Below are 22722 nucleotides of genomic sequence, written 5' to 3' on the forward strand. Positions count from 1 at the left end.
CCACAAAAGGAGGCCAGAACCTAAGTGTAGAAGCTAAGATGGGGGGCTGCCTTGCTAAAATAGTGAAGACTGTTCTCACATAGCAACCAAAATATCCAGGATACAAGAGAAAATCCTACATCCCACCAGAACTGGGAAAGCACAGTTTGAACAAGAAAAGACAATCCACTGATGCCAAGGCTAAGATAAATCCCACCCTAGGATGACCGGACAAGGGTTGGAAAGCAGTCATCACAAAAATGCCTCAATAGCAATTACGAATTCTCTGGAAACAAATGAAATGGAAAATCTCCACAAAAAAGCTGCATGTTTCTTTTCTCTAAAAAAAAAAGTTCTATAATGTAAAAATCAATGAAACTGAAAAATACACTAACAAAGTGAAACATGTTGCCAGGCGGACCCGACAGCAGAGCAGAGATGACAGAAGACAGAAGCAGTAAACGTGAAGACAGACCAACACGGTTCACTCATTCTGAACAACAGAGAGAAGAGAGACTGAGAAACAAGACAAACAGAGCCTCAGAGATCTGTGGAACAATAACACAAGATCCAACATTCGTATCAGTGGAGTCCCAGAAGACAGAAAGAATGGGGAGAGGGCAGGAAATAATTAAAGAAATCATGTCTGAAAATGTCCCAATTCTGACAAAAGACATAGAGCAAACCCCAACAGGGAAGCCTAAAAAGATCCACACCAAGACGCATCATGATTAAAGTTCTGAAAACCAGGGGCGCCTGGGTGGCTCAGTCGGTTAGGCGTCCGACTCCTGACTTCAGCTACAGTCATGATCTGAGTCGTGAGATTGAGCCCAGAGTCAGGCTCCCTGATGGGTGTGGAGCCTGCTTAAGATTCTCTCTCTCCCCTCTGCCCCTCCCCCTCCTAAAAAAACCCCCCAAACAAAACCAAACTTCTGAAAACTGAAGACAAAGAAGAAAAACATCTTAAAAACAGCCGCACAGAATTGCCATATTTCTAGAAGAGCACCGTTCAAATGATGGCAGGTTTGTCACCTGCAGCCACGGTGGCCAGACATGAGTAGCCTAGTCTACGACCATCCCACCCTGAACACGCCCATTCTCATCCAATCTCGGAAGGTAAGCAGGGTCAGGCCTGCTTACCTGGATGGGAGAAGTGAGTAGCCCAACATTCCTTAAGTGTTGAAAGAAAGGAATTGTCAATCGCACACTCCACAGCCAGTGAAAGTATCCCTTGGGAGTGCAGGGAAATCAAGATACTCCCAGATGAAGGCTATCAGACCTATCTTTAGAGAATGGCTGAGGGAAGATCCCCAGACAAATCTTCTTTGGGGGAGGAATGATCAAAGGGTGAAATTCAGGGCAGACATAATAGACAACTTCATGAGTTTCTGTAATCCTCCCCAATGACCGAAGTTCTCACACCATCTGATGTGGCCACACAATAGAGAACAAAGACACCTACAGAACTGAAGACAAGTAGACTTCAAAATTTTGGAGGATAAAAGGACATTAACAGAAGTAAGGTTTCTACATTCACTCAAAGTGATGGCAGTCATATGTGTATATGGAGATGCCTACAGTATCTCCCCCAAAACTATACAAGGCGATATACTAAAAACATTACAGATAAATCAGAAGGGAATTGTAAAAAAGGCTCCAGAAGTCTGCAGGCAGGCAAGGAAAATGAAACAGGAATGAGATGCAAAGAGAACAAACAGGAAACAAATAATAAAGCGGCAGAATAAAGCCTAACATAGCAATAATTACTTTAAACGTATATGGTCTGAATATACCAGTCAAAAGACAGGTTGGCAGAATGGATAAAAACATGACCTGCCTATGTGCTGCCTCAGAGGAACTCACTTCACAAAAAGGCTGAAGGTAAAAGTCTGGGAAAAGATACATCATGTAAACATGAATCACAAATATGACTTATGTTAATATAGCAGGAGTGGCCATGTTACGCTGAGGTAAAGTCGATGTCAGAGCAAAGAAAACTCCCTGGGGCACAGAAGGACGTTACGTAAGGATAAAATGACCAACCTACCCAATAGGTAAAACAGTCCTAAATATGTGTGCACCAAAGAGCACAGCTTCTGAATCCATGAAGCAAAACTGGGACAGCGGAAAGGAGAAGCTGACAAATCCACAGTTAAAGTTGGGGACTTCCAGCAACTGATAATACTACAAAATCAAGAATGGACCACGATACAGCAGAACTGAACACCACCACCATCAATCATCAGGATTGAATTAATGTTTATGGAACACTCTCTCCACCCAACAGCAGAACACACATGCTTCTTAAGTGCCCACCGACACTCACTGACATAGACCGTATCCTGGGTCCTAAAACAAACCTCAACAAATTTAAAAGAATTGAAATCACACAGGGAATAATGGAACGAAAGTGGAAACCAATTAGAGAAAGACGGAAAAATCTCCAAACACTTGCTTGGAAATTTAACAACGTGTTTCTGAAAGAGGAAATCTCAAAGAAAGTTAAGATATATAGAACTGAAGGAAGAAAAAAAATCAGAAGTTGCTGGATGCAACTAAAGCAGTGTCAAGAGGGAAATTTATAGCATTATGTTTACATCAGAAAAAAACACCGTAATCAATTATTAAGTTCCCACCTCAAGAAACTAGAAAAAGAGCAAAACAAGCCCAAAGAAAGAAGAAGACACAAAAGAGCAGAAGTCAGTAAAATAGAAAACAGAAACTATAGAGAAAAATAATGACATGAAAAGCTAATTCTTAAAAAAAAAAAAAAAAACCCAAAACCCAATAGAATTAATAAGCCTCTACCAAGATTGACAAAGACAGAAAGAGAGAAGACACAAATCATCAGTGTTAGGAATGGACCGGGATATAATGACAGATCCTGAAACCATTAAAAGGAGAATAAGAAGGCGGTGTGAGCACTTTCACCCTCAGAAATTGGACAACTTGGGGGCGCCTGGGTGGCTCAGTCATTAAGCGTCTGCCTTCGGCTCAGGGCGGGATCCTGGCGTTCTGGGATTGAGCCCCACATCAGGCTCCTCCGCTGGAAGCCTGCTTCTTCCTCTCCCATTCCCCCTGCTGTGTTCCGTCTCTCGCTGGCTGTCTCTATCTCTGTCAAATAAATAAATAACATCTTAAAAAAAAAAAAAAAGAAATTGGACAACTTAGAAGAAACAGATGAATTTCTTAAAAATCACAAACCATCAAAACTCAGACCAAATAGACAACCTAAACAGTCCTATAACCACTTAAAAAACTGAACACACACAAGAAAACCATAAATCTCTCATGAACTTCTACACATAAACAGAATCCTCAATAAACTATTAGCAAATTGAATCCAACAGCATATAGATCAAATGTGATTTATTCCAAGTATGCAAGGCAAGTTCAATATTCAAAAATCAATCATTGTAACACCATATTAACAGGCTTTAAAGAGAAAAAAAATGACATTATCATATAACCTTATGCAGCAGAAAAAAACATTTGACAAAATTTACAACTTATTCATGAAAAAACTCTCAGCACACTAGGAACAAAAATGAATTTTTTCAACCTCATAAAGAGCTTCTACCAAAATTCTAAAGGTAACATCTTACTTACTGGTGAAAAACTGGATGTTTTTCTAAGTTCCGGTATGAGGCAAGGAAGTCTGCACTCACCACCCTTAGCCAGCATAGACTCTATAATAAGGAAGTAAAAAGGCACCCAGATTGGAGATAAATAAATAGAACTATCTTTATTTGTAGATGACATGATTGACTACAAAGAAAACAGAATCCCAAGGAATCTACAAAAAACTCCTATAACTCAATAAATGAATTTGGTAAGGTCACAGGATACAAGATCAATGAAAGTCAATTTCATTTATATGTAGTAACAACAAACAAGAGAAAACCAAAATTAAAGACGCAATACCACTTACAATTGGCCCAAAGAACACAAAATGCTTAGGTATAAATCTAACAAAATGTGTACAGAGTTTACATGAGCAGAGTTACACAATGCTCGTGAAAGAGATGAAAGAACTAAATGCTTTGAAGAGACATACCATGTTCATGGATTGGAAGACTTAACATGGCAAAGACGTTGGTTCCTCCCAAACTGATCCATAGGTTTGAAGCAATTCTTACCAAAAGCCCAGTGAGATGTTTTTTAGACACGGGGGGTGGGGGGAGATAACATCCATGGTGTCACAGCTGACCACATAGCTCCAGGAATGAAGACAGGATGGTGCTGGTGGGGGGCAGACACGTAGATCCGTGGAACAGAGATGAAAATCCAGAAGCAGATCCACAAAAATGTGTCCAATTAATTTATGACAAAGGGGCAAAAACAATTCAGTGGAGGAAAGATAGTCTTTTCAAAATATGGTGCTGGAGTGATTGGTCAATCATAGGCCAACCTAACCCTAAACTTCACTCTTTACACAAAAATTAACTCAAAATGGATCATGGACTTAAGTGAAAACACAAACTATAAGACTCTGAGAAAAAAGAAATAGAAATCTTTGAGATCTACATAAAGACTTTTTTTAGACTTTTGGAGACACTAAAAAGCATAATTCATAAAAAAGTTTAAGAAGTTGGACCTCATGACATTAAACGTTTTGCTCTGAGAAAGAGGAAGTTAAACGGACAAGACTAGTTACAGACTGCAAGAAACTATTTGCAAATCACACATCTGACAAGGGACTTTTATCCAGAATATATTTTAAAGAGTTAAAACTTGACATTAGAACAATCAATCCAATTAGAAAATAGGCCAAGGACGGGGCAGACATTTCACTGAGGAAGACACGCGGCTGGCAAAGCCCGTGACGAGGCTGGCCACGGAGGAAATGCAGGTCATACCCCAGCCAGGTGCTGGCACACATGGGTCAAAGGTCCCCAGTAGCAGGGTCCTGCTGCTGATGGAGTCCTACCCGCTCAGTGGTGGCTATCTGACGGTCCCCGAGAGCAGAGCCCGAGATGGGACTCAGGGTTAGAGTCAGTGTCCACATGGCTGGTTCCTTCCGAGGCTCTGGGTGAGAATCCCTCTCCTCACCTTTTCCACATTCTAGAGGTGCCTACGCTCCTTGACTCAAGGCGCCATCCATCTTCAAAACCAGCCATGGCCCTGCACCTTGGGATTTAAAAACCCTTGAGATTACGTTGGGCCCATCCAGATGATCCAGAATATTCTTATCTTAGGTCAAGGGATTCCTTCATTTCCACCTGTGACCTTAATCCCCTTGCATGGCCTATTCCAGGGTTCTGAGAATGAGGATGAGGACAGCTGCGGGGCTGTCACTCTGCCTGTCACAGCACCAAACGCGGGCGAGGACGCAGAGGAGCTGGATCTCTCCTCCATGGCCAGTGGGAACATGAAATGATGCAGCCTCGCTGGAAACCCGTTTGGCAGTTTCTTGTGAAGTTAAATGTGCATTTACGTGCCCCAGCAACAGCACTCTTGGGCATTTACCCCAAAGAAAGGAGAACTTACGTTCACAGAAAAAGCCTACATCTGATCGCTGATAGTGCTTTATTTGTAAGGGACAAAGACTGGAGACCACCCAAGTGTCTTGGGATGGTGGGAGGCCTGTTCACATCCGGGGCCTGGCAGCCGGCAGGGGCAAGAATCGGCCACCGACACGCACTGCAGCTCAGATGAACCTCCGAGTACACGAGTTAAAACCCGATCTCACAACGACATAGACCTCGTAATCCGGGAGCATGGGGCTGCGGTAGCGGAGAACCGGTGAGGGTTTGCAGGGCGGAGGGACAGGGTCAGTGCACCGGGGCAGACCCCACGGTTATGTGTCTCTCCACTGCGGCACAGTGTCCCGTGATAAAATCACACAGTGCTGCACCCACTGGGGGGCCCAGAGAACCGGACTCTGAATGAGTTCTGTGGGCTCTCCCAGTGTCTGTCCCCTGGTTTGCTGTTGTCCCGCAGCCACGGGGGGCACGGGGAGGAGGGTGTTGGGCTGGCCAAAGGGGATGGGGACACTTCACAACTTCCTTGACTCTACAGCTGACCCCTGAACAACACGGGTTTGAATTGAGCAGGCCCATCTATATGTAAATGTTTTTTAAATAAATACAGCATGGAAGTGTAAATGTATTTTTTCTTCCTTATGATTTCCTTAACACTTTTTCTCTGGCTTCCTCTATTGTGAGAAGAGAGCACATACTACATAAAACGCATAAAATATGTATTCATCGACTGCTACGCTATCGATCAGGCTTGGGTCAACAGTCGGCTAGTAGTGGTGGGGTGAGGGGATCCCAAGTTCTACGGCCTCACTCCTGCTTTGCTGCAGCATCAACCATATCTCAAGATCAGAACTTAGAAGCTGATCCTGGAAGCAGCCCTGGACCTGTTTGTTCAAGTGCAGAAGACAGCCCCTGGCTGTATGGGGGGCTCCCTCCCGGTCTCCCCGCAGCTGGCCAGCGTGGACGCTGGGATCCTGCTTTTGTGAGGTGTTAGCCAGTAGCAGGGGGGTGAGGGTGGTCAGGGCCCCCCCACCGTCCTGGGCCCCCCTACACAGGCTCTGCTGGAGCCGCTCCCTCCCTTACCATCCCCGTGGGGCCCCCTCACCTGCCACACCCCCATCCACACCCCCCAGGCTCTCAGGACGCGACTTGACGGAGGGAGGCTCCGCTGGACTGAGCTGAGACCCGCCAGGGCTGCGAGGCGGGCGGGGGTCTGTCTGGACCGCAATCCTGGGGCAGCTGGTGGCCACCGGACAGGCTGGGCCGTGCCGGCTTGGGACAGGGCAAGATGGGGTCCAGGACAGAAGCCACAGCCATCGGGGGCAATCCCTCCACAAGCAGGACCCTCGGGCCCCCAAGGCCACAGCCCACCCCCGAAGGAGTTTTCGAGGCTGTAACCGAAGGCTCAGGGACTTCACACGGATTTAGCCTTACTTCTGGAGGTGGCAAGTCTGACATCAAGGTGGGGGCACTCCCCAGCCTGCTCCACCTTCGGAGAGCATCGCACACCTCCCTGTTGTGGCCACATCCCCTTCTCTGATCCTAAGCCTCTGGCCCCTTAAGAGGCCGTTGGTGAGGACCCCTAGTCTGCAGTCCGTTACCACGTTCTGGGGAGCGGTTATGCGGCCTGGACCTCCCATAGACCCACTGCTGCCCGCAGCCCCGTCGTGGGAGCTGAGACGCAGGGCCCGGCCAGCTCTTCACTCTGGGGGATCCCTCCCCCATCCCGGGTGGCTGGCTAGCACCTGAAATGGAGCTCCGGCCTCTGTGGCCACAGGAGTGGAACCTGCCACCAACGTGCCTCCTGTACCACAGCCGGCCCAGCCCCTCCCTCTGCCCGGGACCTAAATCCTGGAGCCCTGTCTGCACGGGGCATTTGAAGCCCCTCCCCCTGGCCCCTGTGCCCCAAGCACATTCCTGCCCTCGGACCCCTCCTGGGCCATCCCCTCCGCCAGGGCGTCCGGCTCAGCCCCACGCGGGTCCAGGCTGGCTGGGGAGAGGCTGCCCCTCCAGAGGTGGGGCATGGGGGAGCCCGCGGTGAGCAGCAGCGTGGTGGGGCCGTGGGGGTCAGTTGTGCCCATCACAGCTGCAGCCACCCGGACGCCCCTCCCCACTCCCCCAGCACTGGCTGGTCCCAAAGTTTGCAAGAGAGCCCAGAAATCGCAACTTTGGTTAACATCTCGTTTTCAACGCCAGCAACAAATGAAAAGATACTTTCATAGGTACGGAGCTTCGCTCTGGGAAGATGAGACGGTTCTAGAGACGGACGGTGGTGGCACCTGCACCACGGGCATGGGCTCGATGCAGCGCCCGTGTCACAGTATCTTAAACGGTGTGGGCCTCCTGCAGCCAAGGCCGCCAGGTCAACTCCTGCCTTGAAGTGGGGGAGGAAAGCAGCCCTGAGGAAGCGGGGAGGAGAACGGCCTGTGAACGAGGTGGTGGTGGTGACAGCTCTCAGACACTCTGGGTCAGGAGGTCACGGCTGAGGAGGGTGGGGGCCAGGGGTCTGCAGGGCCCGGCTCCTGAGCCCCCTGGGTGGGACCATCTTGCCGCCAAGGACACGGAGGAGCAGAAAGCCCTCTCCACACCTCCATGGTGCCCTCTGGCTTGGGGTGAGGTTGGGAAGCCCCTCAGGTGTGCCCAGCTCTCCAGGGGAGGTCTGTGGGGTCACAGAGCCCCCAGAGGGGTCAACAGGTGCTTCTGCGGGACCTGCCATCCCGCACGCCTGCGCGCTGGCCTGCACCTTCCCGCCAGCAAGGGCCGCTCCTCTCCAGCACGTCAGGAGCCGCTCCCTGGCACAGTCTTCAGGAACGTGGGGTCAAAGCCAAGGCTGGACCCTCACCTTCAACACCTGAGCTGGATGGACCTCTCCATCCCCTTGTCCCAGCCCTGGGGTGCACAGGGCACTGGGGGCTCCACATGGCCTGCTGAATCCATCCCCAGTCCCATCACCAGCCCAGGTCACCCGGGTTCTGGTGACTGAGCCACTTACCTCAACTGTAAACACGGGGTGCGCAGTCTCGTGACTGGCATCAGGGGCATCGACAATCCCCGCTGCGGCCGAGGAGGTACCCAGGATGCCCTTCGCGAGCTCCGATGTGTCCGGAGCTCCAAAACCACCGCCTGCCTCCCCTTAACCGAGGGGGCTGACACACCCATCTAGCGACAGAAGCAGGGATGCACCCACATGGCCCTTGGGGCAGTCCGGAGCTAGCCAGGTGTCCCCGACGGTGCCCACGTCCCAAGGGAGTCTTCACGGCAGCTGCCCCAGAGGGTGGAGTCAGGGGCCCCAGGAGGCAGGGCTGAGTCCCACCACTTTCCCCACCAGAGGTGGTCTCCAGCGGCATGCCTCCAAACCCTACATCTGATGCCTTAGCGGGAGGGTGGTCTGGACACAGGCATCCAAGCGCCTGGGGGGTTTAAGCGGAGAGGGGTCTGGAGCGCCGTCTGGGTGAGCGAGGAGCCCACGGAGCTGTGTGGCAGGATGTGGGACCTCTCCCCTGGCCCTGTGGCTGCTTTCACAGGGGGCCTCAGGACAGTTCGCTCCTCCACGTCCCGGCCTCCTCTTCCCTGGGCAGCTCCACCAGCATCTCAAGCTGCAGCCTAGGGTCTCCTGTTCCGGGGCCCCTCTGTGGCCTGCTCAGCCCTGACAGCAGACAGATGGTCAGTAGGGCCGCGGCACCTTCCCCCCCTCACGCCCGGGCTCCTGTTCCACGGCCCCTTCCTGGTGCCCGTGAACCCAAATCCTCTGCAGGCCAGGCACACATTGGAGGGCTCCTTACTGCCCTGCTGCGGCCCACCAGGGGACACTCCTCGGGCCACGGGATGGTCCTGACCCCAGGCCCTGCAAGGTTACCACCTAGGCAGCTTCCCAACCACCCTGCCCTGCAAGGGGTGGGCTCGCGTGCCCTGCGGGAGGAACCTCCCCCAAACCTCCAGCCACTCCATCGCTATACCCATACCAGGACCCCTCCTTGGGAAGGGACGTATGGGCTGTTGGGGTTCAGTTGGCAAATGACACCGGAAGCCCACCCCCCCGCCTGCAGAGCGTCTGCCAGTGCCAGGCCTGTGCCACATGGATGGCAGAAGCAGGGGAGCCCCACTGGGGCTGGAGGCAGGAGCCAGTGGGCACCGCAGGGCATGGGGCAGGAGAAGGGTCCAGCTCAAGCCGCAGGGGCATCACTTCCTCTGTGGCCCTCATACAGTGTTTGGATCAAAATGTCCCCAAGGGTCCATTGGACTCTGGCAAAAATGCGTGGGAAGCAGCAGGATAGAGGAAGCAGGAGGCCTGGCCTGGTTTCCTTCTCCAAGGAAGACGGCCTCGGGCCAGCCCAGCGGGACACCACCAACCCAGGACAGCCATGCCAGGCTGCTGGGCTTGCTGTCCACAGCCGGGGCGTGACCCTGTCCCACGTCGTAGAGGACCCAGACTCTCCCAGCATCAGCTACAGTGTCCACGAATCCGGTCGTGTCCCCCAACACCGTCCAGGCAGGCAGCAGGAGCCCAACCCCTCAGAGCAGGTGACAGGCAAGGGCTGTCACCGTCTGCAGCGGGGACGAGACGAGGCGGCACCCAGCTCGGTGCTCAGTGTTAGAAGGCAGGGCAGGGCAGCTCTAGGGCCCCGCACTCAAGAGGACCTCTGAAAGCAGGCCAGTCGTGAAGAATCACAGCAAGTGAGACCACCACCAGGCTCGAGCAGACAGCTCAGTGGGGGGCAGAGCCTGAAATGACAGAATATTACCCCCCACCCCTACCCTAAGCAGAGACAGGCACCAGCGGGAAGCCCTGCCGTCCCAATCACGTCCACCTGAGCGCCAGCCTGCTATGGAGCAGAGCCAGGTTGGGTGGCCTTGGGCCTGTCCCCAGACGGGCAGGCCTGGGCACACACGTCTGCATGGTAGCTGCCGTCTCCCAGAGGCATTTCCATACACAACACGGAGACTGTTCTCCCTCCCACACGCTTCAGGGCAAACTGTTAGAGATGGGGCCTCTGGTCCCCGGCAGGTTATCTCTGGTCCTGGACATCTGTGTGCGAATGCCACCATGCACCCTCCATTCATTCAAAAAGCACCACCAGGCCCTCCCTACTGAGCACGGTCCCCGGGGACGGGGGTGCGGCAGACCCACTGTGCCTGGGAGGGTGAAGGCAGAGGCAGGAGCCCAGCACGGCGGGGCCAGCGCCGCTGCACAGGGTGCAAGGGGGTCCTCTGGCAGAAGCTTCGGGATCCTGTGCTCACCTTGGGTTTTCAGGACCTGCTGGAAACCCACGTCAGCTCTGCAGCCACAATCTTTTCCTCTTGATCAAAAGCTCTGATCTTCTGAAAACCACAGGTTAGAGACAGGCGTAGTTCAAAACACATGAGAATCTCCCACTCTGGGGTTTGCTTTGTACGTGAGCCAGGGACCTCGTGGCCTGAGTTCTGGAAACATTCGCGTGCACGCGTGCGTGCGCGCACGCACACACACACACACACGTCTCCGCAGCAAATGACACACACAGATGCCAAAGTGCTTAAATACAGATTTATTGCAAACCGACACTGGAGAGGGACTTCGCAGGCGGGCACCCTGCTCTCCGCGGACCTTGGCTGACAGAGCTCAGTGGCCAATCTGCGGCGGCCGCGTCTAGAGAGAGAAAACACGCAGGCTGCACCGGCTCCAGGGCCCAGGCCGGCAGCGAGGGGCAGAGGACGCCCGTGAGGACAGCCCGCCATCAGCCATGTGGACCAGCGCCTCGGCCCGGCCCGCCACTCCCAGACGCTGGTGAGCCACTGTCACAGCAGGCGGGGCGAGCAGAAACGCAACACTGAAAATAATGTCGGGCAGAGGACGACAATGGACCAGAGTCCACAGCTCCCCAGTCTCTCAAGTAGCTGGGGTGCAGGAGCACGCCCCACCTTGTCACACCAGAAGACCCTCACGGCGTGGCCCACGGGCCCAAGACCATTAAGAACAGTTCTCACACGAGACGCTGGCGACGTAGGACAGGCGTGCACATCCTGGGGGCCCCAAAGACGGGTCTCAGCAGCTCCATGACCAGCCTCAGTGCCAGCTACAGGGGACAGAGCTCTGCGCCCCCTTGGCGATACCCCCATACCAGCCACCTGGTGTCTGCATCTCCCTTGACGGCACCAGAGCCTCCTGATGCTTCCCAGGGACTGGGTAGGAAATATTCAGGAAGCCCCCCCAATTCTGGCCTCCGCGAGCCACAATCTGCCCCCACACGACTGACGAGCCAGCTCCCACCTACTCAGGTGAAGGGGGCAGATTCCGGAGCGACCATCACCCAGAAAGGAATCCTTCTCAGCCCCAAGGGCAGAGCCACGAGGGGAGGTCCCAGGAGACCTGCCAGCAGACAGCCCGACAGGCAGCGCAAGTCCTGGGTGCGGCTCAGTCCCTGGCGGGCAGAGCAGAGACAGGGGGAGGGGCTGCCACGCTCTGGTCTCTTGAGGGCACCTGGTCGGCTCTTTGACAAGAACCGGGTCCCACGAGAAAACTTCGAGGACAGTTCCTGCTGCGCCTGTGGCCACTTGGGACTGTGTCCCCGCATCCAGAAGCGGTGACCCGGACCCCACTTTCTGCTGCTCCTTGACGGGGATGAGCAGGCAGTGGACGCATACAAACGCCAAGCGAGACCACACGCACATGTGCGCAGGGAGAGGTCAAGGCTAGGGATCCCCCCACCCCCCCGCACGTCAGCAGCTGGCCCAGCACCCACTCCCCGCCCCCAGCACGAGGAAAGCAAGCAGAGCGTGCGCACGGCAGCAAGAGGGGAGCGGGTGGCCGGCGTCCCGCTCACCCCGCGCAGCTCCCAACAGTCTGGAGATGCAGGGCCGGGCGCCGCGGGTTCGCCCTTGAGAGAAAGGATGGCAAGGGCAAACCCGCCAGCGAGTCCCTGGCAGGAGGGAGCCGGAGGCACGGCCGCCACCCCGCCTCCCGGCCGGCGGGCACTTCCTTTCCTCGGCGCATTAAAACTGCACAGCCCCCGGGGAGATGTTGAACATGGCCGGGTCGAATCGCTGGCCTCGGAAGGGGGAGCCTTCAGCATCCCACCCCTTCTTCAGCATCTCATGGACTTTCTACAAACAGAAAACAGACACAGAGGTTAACGCACGGCCCAGAGCAGGACTCGCTCTCCTCCTCCACACGAGGACCTGCTGCCCCTCTCCCCCGGGGCCCCTCTCCCCCACCGTGAAGCCCAGCGTGCAGCTGCGAGCGCGGCAAGACGCACCAGGGGTAACGCATCACGGCCGACCTGGTGCGCAAGGCCGCGCTGAGGGCCTGAAAACCAACGCCAGCCAACACAGGCCCCCCATCCACCCTTCCTCTCCCAACTCCTGCCGCCCCTTTTCCAAGAGCCCTCCCCGCCAGCCACTCTCTGGACAGGAGTCCCATGTGAGCCCTGACCGCAAGCAAGGGGTGTGCACCGGGGTGTCCAGGGCCGTCCAACTCCTCCTCCCCACACGGGCCCTGCCCCTAGGGAGCCACCAGCCAGTCCTGCTGACCCCCTGGCCCCACATTTCCTACTTCTCCCAGGGACCTGCTTCCCTCCAGTTCAAGCGGCCACAGCCCTGTGACCCTAACACCTCTGAGCTTCCCCAGATCGGGCTCCCCCAGCACCAGCTCCCGGCACAGTCCTCCTGCCTTCACGCTCCTGTGGTCCGAACCCACTCCCCACACGGTGCTTCCCTCACAGCCGTGTGCGAGGACAGTCCACATTTGCATGCACGCCTCCCCAAATCCCTGCCGAGCCCGAAGGAGTCCTGGACAGCAGTGCTGGTGCACCCGGGCGAGGGGCACCCAGCCCCCCCGGCTCCTGCGTGTCTATTCAAAGTGCCCAGAAAGCACCGCTTGGCCCAGCACTCATGTCCCCCAGGGCCGCACGCTGCCCCCCAGCACATGGCAAGTCCTTCCAGAGTCCCTTTCCGACTCAAGGCACAGAGGCCTGTCCATTAGACTGCAGCATCTTTAAAGCTCTTCTCTGGATACGTCCCCATCAGCTGTCTGTCCCTGGGCCTGTCGGTGCGGGTCTTCTGCTCCCCATGTGGGCCTGGATGCCTGGCCACTTCCAGGCAGCGGCGCTCGAGCCCTTCCGTGGGGCCCAAGCTCACACCCTTTCTTCTGGTGCCCACGGGCAGCTGTCCCGTAATGGACCGAGGCAGCTACCCAATACCCACAAAGGTGAGGCCTCCGTCCGCAAACTCAGCTGCGACAGCCGAAGACACAGGCCACCTCGGCCCCTCCAGCCCTATAGGCCCAGGTGGTCAGGGAGCCCAACCGAGGGACACTTCGGAGACTTGGGGCAGGAGGACAGACGCAGGAACCAAGTCGGGATTCAGGTTCCGGCCCTGCTGCCCGAGCCACCAGGCCACCTCGACCACGAGCTGGCGCCAGCACCCGACGCTCCTCTCAGGGGCGCTGGTGGAGCCCATGACCCAGCCAGCCCTGCCCAACAGCTGTACGGTCAGCGCTCCCTGAGCGACCCTCGCAGGAGCAAGGCTGTCTGCATGGGGCGTGTGAGGAAAGGGCAGCGGGAGGGACACTGGGGTGACCAGTGAGGACACCCCGGAATCCCGAATGGCACCGGGGGGCTCCTGTGTCGACACAAATGGAACAAACAACAAAGCCCCTCCCCTGCGAGGCTCGACCTGGCCGGTGTCCATCACACTGGGGAACCAAAATGAACGTGAGAAAGTGACCCTCTCTCCCCTCAACAGCCACTCTTGGGAACACTGAGCACAAGGAAGAATGAACACACCTGGCGAATCCACATTCCTGGCCCCAGCACGTGCTGCGCGGTGCGGACACCCTCTGCCCACGTGGACCCCTCCTGCCCCCTCCACGCTGGCCACCCGACTTCTCCGGCCTCTGACGTTCCGAAGTGACTCGGAAGGAGAGGGCTGTCTGGGCACAAACCCCCCATACACCCTCCCCCCCAGAGGGCTGGGATCACGGGCGACGTCCCAGATGGTGACAGGGGACAAGGCCAGGGTCACCCAGGAGGACCGCATAGCGTCCCCCACTGCCCCCGCCCAGCACACCCTCTCACCAGCTCGTGGCTCTGCGGCTTGCCCTGCAGCTTCTGGTGGTAGTCAAAGGTGAGCCTGTCCAGCACGGCGTGCTCCTCCTCGTCCACCGTGGCCATGGAGCGCTCCTTGTTGATCTTGTCGATGTCGATGTGCTCCTCGCCCTCCAGGACGGCGCTCCACCAGTACTCGCCCACCTTGTTCAGGCTCACCTGGGACATGCAGGCAGATAGCGCTCCGTGTGGGGGCAGCTCTCGTTTCCCCCCCCCGGTTCTCTCAGGGGCCGAGGACCCGCGTGCATGAGCACCCCACACCTGCTCAGCGGCCGGGACCCCAGCCCGGCCCCCACCCCATCCTCCCTGCACCGCCGGGGATAGGGAGCCTCTGTCCCCATGCTTCTGCCCGACCCGGCCACCTCACCCACTACACACCTGAGGACCTCCCTTTGCCTCCAGCATGGCCCCCGGGGGTCAGGACAGCACACGGGCGGGGCCCCCGTGGCCCAACTCCTTGTGGCCAGTGGCAGAGCTCCTCAGGGGCCAAGAAAGGACAGGTGGGCGGCCCACTGTCCCTCACACTGTCCACTTAAGTGTCCAAAGGCACGAAACCCCCAGTCCCGCCCTGAAGGCCAGGAGGCAGGGCGGACAGGACAGGCCTGCAGCTGGAGCAACTCTCAGTCAGACCAGCCACCCGAGGAGAGGGTTCCTGGCCAGAGGGCAACCGTGACACCACCAACCCGGAAATGGCTCCCACAAGTGACATCTGTGAGGACACCACATGCCTGAGCCCGCCCCCACCGGGGGTCTGGCCCTGGCCACCACAGCCGGGCTCCATCCTGGTCCCAGAGAAGGACTCGGGGTGTTGGCATGGATACAGGGCAGGCTGCACGGTGAGAGGTGACCGGGTGACAGCATGGCATCAACATCTGCAGGACAAAAATAAGCCTCCCCCCGGCCAACTATCCCCGTAGGTGCGGGGCGTGAAGACAGGAGGGCTGAGACCGCGGGCTCGGAGAGGATGGATTTCTCCCTCCCAACACCATGGTTGATGTTTGGGTTGGATTCGGTTTCCAGGCACTCCGCTCAGCGGCTTCTCACGGATTTTGCTCCCCAGTTTGTGTGCAGGGACCTGACCCGGCCCTCCGAGACCCCAACGTTGAGAACGCGGCCCACCTTCGCCTAGGTGTAAATCTATGTTCTACTGCAACGAAAGCCTTCCAAGGGGGAGGGCATTCCCGGGCCCGTTACTCCTGGAGAGTGCTCCGAGGCACTTACAGGCCGCTCTGCCTCTGGGGGACAGGAACCCTTCCGGCTCTTTGCACCTGTAAGCCCCCGTCATCACCCCTGACGGGAGCTCAGCACACACACAGGAGTCAGTGCCTTACACAATTGTGCAGGGCTAAAGGCAGAGCCACTCTGGGGCCATCAGCCCCCTCTCCCCACAAGGGCACGGACAGGGACAGCCCCACACCGCCAGGGGCCCTCCCGTGTGAAATGCCAACCACACACAGGTCTCTGGGCAGGACGGGCTGACCCTGCAAACAAGGAGCTACTGGGCCTTGCTGCCTGCACGGGCCCTTTGCCAACCCAACAAAGATCAAAATCAGCCAAACATCACCTTTAAAAACACTGCGTTTTGAAGTTAAACTCACGTAACACACAGTCGATCGTTCTAAAGTGAACAATTCAGTGCGTTCGGCGCACTCGGTGTTGGGCAACCACCACCTGGTTCTGAACACTGTCCTCACCCCAAAAGGAGCCCCGTGCCCACGAGTAGCCCCTCCCCACTGTGTCGTTCTGCTTCACCATCCCCCACTAAGCATACTAGGTATCCTTCTGTGCCCCCGCTTCTTGCACGCTGCATGTTGTCCCCATGGTACGTCCACGCTGCAGTGGCCCAAACAAGAGGGGTGGGGGAGATGTCCCCCGAACGGCGCTCAGGGACCCGGGTCTCAGGGAGTGGGATGGTTTCACATCTGGTTCTGATTTTTCACTTTCACACTTTGTTACTTCCTTAAAAACCAGGTTTGCAGAGACGTAGTTTTGCACTTAATAAAATTCGGCCATCTGAGGGTACGTCCGGAGTCCCGACACACGTGCAGCCACACTGCCCAGCAGCCACGGTCGCAGGAGGGAAGTGGCACGCTGCTGTGCCTCTAGTTCCGTGACCGAAGACGTCGGCCGTCCTCCTATGTGCTCACTTACCATCTTGTTTTTCTGAACATTTCATTTGAAATAACTTCAAACATACCTATGTGTCTTTGTCTTAGGCTCCCCCAGCAACATGCTACCCCTGCTCCGTCACTGCATGTGCGTTAAGGACACGCATAACACGTGGTAAGTTACACCATCTTTCCCTGAACCACCTGATACTGCCTCCTCCCCGGGGACAGGGACGTTCTTTTCTTTAGGAGAACTTTCCCTCCTGCACAGGATCCAGGCTGGGGTTCCAAATGCACCTTAGCACTGCTGTCCCTGCTCATCTGGAAGATTCCACAGCCTTGCATTTAAAGACCGTTCTGCATTTGAGGTTTGTCTCGTGCTTCCTCCTGATTAACGCCAGCAAGGCGCCCCCAACGGCCTACCGCACAGGTGATGCCACACCCCGCCCAGCGTGTCACATCCACTGGGCCTTCCTCCCTGAGCCCATCTTCCCCACGATGGCGGCAGGGCCCTCCTCCTCCACGGTGGAGCCGTTTACCCCCCCGTCAGCACCCACTCCCGGGTGCCCGGCATCTCGGCGGCTCCCACTCACTCCCATCCCTAATAACGCAGGTGTTGAGAGTATCCTCACTAATCCGCGCCCCTCCTTACCCGGCCTCCCTCCAAGATCCTCATGTCGACCTGGTCCCAGGCCTCGAATCAGTTTCCCGAAATGTCCTCACAGAAACTTCAAACCCCGTGTGAATGAGCTCCACACCCCCACAACCTGTGCGATGACTCAGCAGCCTCGGCCTCCCCCTCCTCCCTTCGTGGCAGAACCGCGTCCAAGCAAGGCAGCCACGTGCGTGCCTGGCGAGGACGGCAGCTCCCGGCAGCAGCCCTCCAGACAGCGGGGGCCAGGGAGACACCCGTGAGAGCCATGGACGGTGCTTCCAGGGAGGCGCCCTGCCATGAGGGCAGACGACGGGAACCTGCTCCCCACAGGCACCTCCGTAAGGAGGACGTGGGTCCGCACCCAACCACCAACCTTTGAGCCTGCCAGGCGCCGCTCCACGATGGGCAATCTCCTGGTGTTTCGTGCTGTCAACGAGCTTTTTAAGCTCACAGATTAGAGCACTGCATGAGCCAGAAAGAACAGGGCCGGGGTGCGGTGTTGGGGGGGACAGGCGCTGGAAGCACCGGCCGTGTGGAGCGTCGTCTGGAGGAATGACCCTGCGTCCCCTGGAAGCAGTTTGCTAGTCGTGCCCAGCACCTTCCTGCCACCCCCCGGAGCTGGAGCTCCTCCCTGCCGGGACTCAGGAACTGCCTGGGGACGGCGCCACAGTGCTGACCGTCCCGAGAACTGCCCAGGGTCCTGGGAGACAGGAGCGCCGAGGGCCTGCAATCCATTCCGTGGACTGGTTTCCAGGATTCTGGCGCTCGCCAAAACGCTGAGGTTACTGAGCCCATACCTGGGGCAGAAGATGCGCTCTCTGTGACTCTGTGGTCGCCAGCGAGGAGACAGCAGGAGAGCACTTCGTGAGAAACGCGCATCCTCACCAGGACACCGAGAGGAACAGAGGAAGGAGTGCGGGCGGGCCAGCCAAGGTAAGTCAGGAGCGGCAAGCCCAGGCTGGCGGCCACACGGGGACCTGGTGACCCCACAGACACACGGTGCAGGAGAGCGTCCCCTGGCAGACGGCCAAGGACGACCGGGAGCCTGCAGCTCCGCCGAGAACCGAACTTGAGGAAATGATCTAAGTAAGTCATCTGAGGATGCGGGGGCACAGCCCACACGCACACTCTTGGTGCGCGGCAGACACATGCTCGGCGAGTGCGACGGCCAGGCAGGGACCAGCCCGGGAACAGCCTGTCCCCCGCTGACCGGCCCCGCCTGGGGTGCAGCCTCCGCCACCCGCAGCTCCGAGCCCCCACCCCGGCACAGGGGGCGTCTGCACCACTTGGGGGGGGGTGGGGAAACAAGGACAGGGCGCGGCTGCACTTCTGGGACAGCACGGCACGGGGGAGGCGCTGACTTCACGTCTCTTAGCCGAGGAAGGAGCCCAACTGAGAGGCAAGAAGCCTCGTTTAACATTCTCAAGTGTGGGAGGGAGGGAGGCAAGAGCTGTCATCCGGTTTTAGCTGCCACCCCTGCCTGCTCTGAAAGCCTGCAAGGCGTGTCTCATGCGCATCCACTCAGGCGACCAGGGTGGCTGGGAAGCTGGTGGCGACGCCCGCTGGGAGGTCAGAGGCAAGGACCAAGGACTCTGGTGAGGCACCAGGCAGCTCTGGGGTCACCCCTGGTGGTCCAGGAGGCCCTCACAGCAGTCTTGACACTCGGGACCCGTGTTGGTACCCAGGGGCAGCCAGGGGCCTTGACTCTCTCCGTCTGGAGGCCGGAAGTCAACGTCGAGGTGTAGCAGGGCTGGGCTCCCTCCAGAGGTCTCTGGGGACAGGCCGTGGCTGCGTCTCCCCAGCGTCTGCCTGTCTTCCCGTCACTCCTCCTGTCTGTGTGTCCTCCTCTGTCTCCAACCTCCCTCTTGTTCTCTCGTAAGGTCCTATTCGCAGGTGCCAGGCTCTGGCGAGGACACTGGAACCCTTTCCAAACCCCTGCAGCCCTTGGGACAGGGGCCTTTGACCGATTTCCTCAGTTGCCCAGCACAGGACCTGGCCCTGAACCGTCAGCAACCTACAGACGTCTGGGGACGGACCAACCAAGGCTCTCAGCCTCATCCTAAGGGTCTGGAATGGAGTTGCCGTGTGGCCGATGGGACTACCGAAGCCAGGCAGTGCTGAGTGGAGCTGAGGCACACGGCAGGTGCGGCCGGTGCGGCAGCTCCACCGCCCGCCTCCAAGGCACGAGGGACTGGTGCTTGCTCCCCGTGGCAAATGCAACAAGGGTCTTCGTGTGTCAGAGCAACACGCTTGCTCAGCTACGATATCATCTCCAATATACGACCCCAAACGTACCCAGCAAATGAACCACGAAGCCCAGAATACGGCCCGTGTTCGGGAGGGGAGGCAAGGAGAGGGCAGGCCAGCTGTGCCAGGGCTGTGCCGACGGGCACACTCGGGGGAGGATGTGCAAGTGGAGAGGCCCTTCCACACGCAGCACCAGCTGCTGACGGGCAAGACTCCCCGAGAACTGCAGGCAGGAACCCGTCCAGCAGCCATGCACCCGAGGGCTCCCACAAAGACCCTGCTGGCAGGGGCTCAGCGGGGAAAACTCCCAGAAGCCATGTTCACGGGCAGCACCAACCGCACCTCCGCCTGCGAGCGGCTCTGCGTGGCTGAACTCCCCGAGCGGCAGGTGCCTGGCGAAAGCAAACTAGAAAAGTCAAAGGCAGCAGGACACAGCGCGGGCAGATGGGAGGAAGGCCCCCCCTGGCTGCGCACACACTCCTCCCCACCCCCTCCAGAGCACCCCGCAGCTGGAAAGCAGAGAGGGAGGGAACAGGCGGGCTCTGGGGCAGGGGTCAGGCTCCACCTCGAGCGAGTCACATCCCCATGCAGCCTCCGCATCCCCGTCTGTAAAATTAGCTTCTGGAGAGTTAAATCGGCCCAAGCGAGCTCAGACATGGCAGCCGGGATGACAAGGACCTAACGGTCTGCCACGAGCCACAGCTGTGTTCAGGTCTCGCACACAAACACACAAAAAGGCAACATGGCCACGAGGAAGTCAAAGTCACCTCTACCAACCAAAGCCCCTCCAAGACGAGCTACCAGATCACCAGAGCCACGTTTCCACGACAGTAATGGAAAGTATGGGTGATAACCCTGACGGACGCCAGGCAGCGGCTGGGAGCCCTCAGAGCACCAGTGAGCTCTCGGCCGGCCCGTCCAGGCAGGGACGCGGGTTCACACATCCTGGAGGTGGCATCAAGGCACACTGCGTGCTGATGGCTTTCCAGATGTGCTCCTCATGGGAGCAAAGCGACGACGTGCCCTTGGGACTCCCTCTGGGGCGCTGCTTGGGAGCCACTACCACCCCCACTGTCCACAGGCAGCAGCACCCCGGATCTCAGATCTCATAGCCCCACCGGCACAGGATGAGCTGCCAGCTGCTGGGAGGCTGGGGGTGGAGAGGAGACCCTGACTCTACCTCCCACAACCCTGTGCAGCACAAATAAGGCCATGACCATGAAGGCATTTTGCAAATTGGAGGAGCCTGTGATACGACCGGCCAATGGGCCGGAGCATGGGGAATGGTTCAGGTGTACTGGGAGACAGGGAGGCAGGGCATGATGGGAAGAGGCGCTGAGCCCCAGGATGACAACTGTCACACTCCCACGGAGAGAACCAGGAACCTCGGAAGGGCAGGGAGATGCAAAGCAAGGTTTAGAACAAGAGCGGGGTGGACTTGGCCTGTGCCCCGCGACCTGGTGTCTTCATCACACAGGGGGCCCCATGAGTGCTCCCCAGCACCCCCGCACGACAGACCCGTCTTGCGCCACAGCCCTCCGGTCAGCACAGACCGGCTGGCCCAATGGTCCCCATCCCGCGAACATGAAACTGAAAGAAACATTTTTCCTTCCTTCCTTCCTTCCGGGCACATGTGAAGAATGGGTCTGCGTAAAATCCTGAGGTTTTGTCCAGAGACCTGGTCTGTTCCTGCTGACCTGCACCCTCTCACCAGACCCTGGTCGGGCACCCTCTGCCAGAGGAGGCCTCCCTGGGCACTGCCCCCTGCCCAGGCACGAGGCCCAGAGGAGGGGGATGGAGCCACTGAAGACGCCAGGAACGGTAGCACTGCAGCACTTTGCTCGGCTTCTGCAGCCCCATGGAGCCCAACCAGCTGAGATCCCCTCTGTCAAATAAGCCGGTCTGTTTGAATCTGTTAACTCTGCATCCTCCAGCAGGACATCCGTGAAACTCAACCTGCCTTTCAATTTTCCACTCATTTGGTTCTGCCTCAGATGTAGCCAGGACGCTGGCGAGTGGAAGCCTCTGGGACTGAGAGGAACATCCCTGCAAGCACAGCCGCGCTCTGCGGATGACCCCGCAGGAGCTCCTCTGTGGTCACCACATGCGGTCACCATGTGGGCATAAAGACAGAGGACCATGAGTTTCATGTTGGTATTCGCTCCGCTTCAGAGAACCAACTGGTGGGACCCCAAGGAGCCAAGGCCAGCAAAGGTGCCCCCTGAGCTGTGCCCAAGACAGCAGGAATCCACGCCCCCGCGGCTAGAGGATAAGCCTCACGGCGGGTGTCACCCCCACCCCCTCCCGGAGCTCCGACTCCCACACTCACCAGGACGCACTTGCCAGGCTCCAGGCTCCAGAGAGAGCTCTCAGTGTTGACCTTGTGGGTGAACTTCCCTTCCATGAGGACATGCTCGCCATCCTCCTCCAGCACAGCCACCCGGATGGAGCTGCTGCTCAGGGCCACCGAGACCTGGAACAGAGCAGAAGGGAGTCACTCTCTGCTGGGAAGGGGGCGCCCAGCACGCTCCCAAGCAGGACCTGGCCGCAGACCACAGGAGAGCAAGATGCAAGGCCAGCCTGGGGGTCTGCAGACATTCTGGACGAAGAGAATCCTACCGACCCAGTGACACTGGAGGCAGCCCGCGCACCGCCGTCTCCTTCAAGTAAACGTACTGGAAGTTCTGTTTCAATGTGCGTAATGATGACGCAGGGAAAACTGCTCATTTTCCACGGAAATCCCTTTTCCACTAGGGGAGACCAATGCCCATGGCAGAAGGCAAGCATGGCCGGCGCAGGTGGGGGTGTACCTCCCAGCCCCATCCTGCTGTTGGGCCTCGTCAGCAGCACAGTTCCAGAGGATGCCCAAAAGGGCCGAGCCCCCACACCCCCCACGCTCTGCCTCCATCCATGAGCCGTTGTGCCTTCACCGGGAACAGTAAGGCCGGCTCCTCTGTTCCTGAGAAACCCAGCCTCTCAGCTCACCATCCTCTCCCTGGGGACTCTTGTCCTGGACAGTCTCTCCCCTCTCCCCACTCTCCTGCACCTGTCTCCACAACCACAGTGGGACCTGCTGGGACCCTGGCCTGCAGCGTCCAAAGCTTCTGAACCCCTGGAGGTTCATCAGATCAGTAACTGGAAGAGGAAAGCACACAGAAGTCCTGTCTCTA

General features: G+C 57.4%; 1 protein-coding gene across 1 annotated transcript in view; it reads right to left on the bottom strand.

Annotated features, from left to right (window-relative positions):
• Positions 1–10972: 10972 nt before the first annotated feature.
• The window catches only part of NUDCD3 (NudC domain containing 3), a 61305-nt gene continuing 49555 nt past the window's right edge, over positions 10973–22722 (bottom strand). The window contains exons 4-6 of the mRNA XM_040644466.1: positions 21882–22025; positions 14513–14701; positions 10973–12542 (exon numbers count right to left, since the gene is read on the bottom strand). Of these exons, the coding sequence (XP_040500400.1) occupies positions 12432–12542; positions 14513–14701; positions 21882–22025 (444 nt within the window). The 3' untranslated portion in view covers positions 10973–12431. The remainder of the gene's footprint in view (positions 12543–14512; positions 14702–21881; positions 22026–22722) is intronic.

Source organism: Ursus maritimus, unplaced genomic scaffold, assembly GCF_017311325.1.
Source record: "Ursus maritimus isolate PB19 unplaced genomic scaffold, ASM1731132v1 scaffold_3, whole genome shotgun sequence".
Taxonomy (NCBI): Eukaryota; Metazoa; Chordata; class Mammalia; order Carnivora; family Ursidae; genus Ursus; species Ursus maritimus.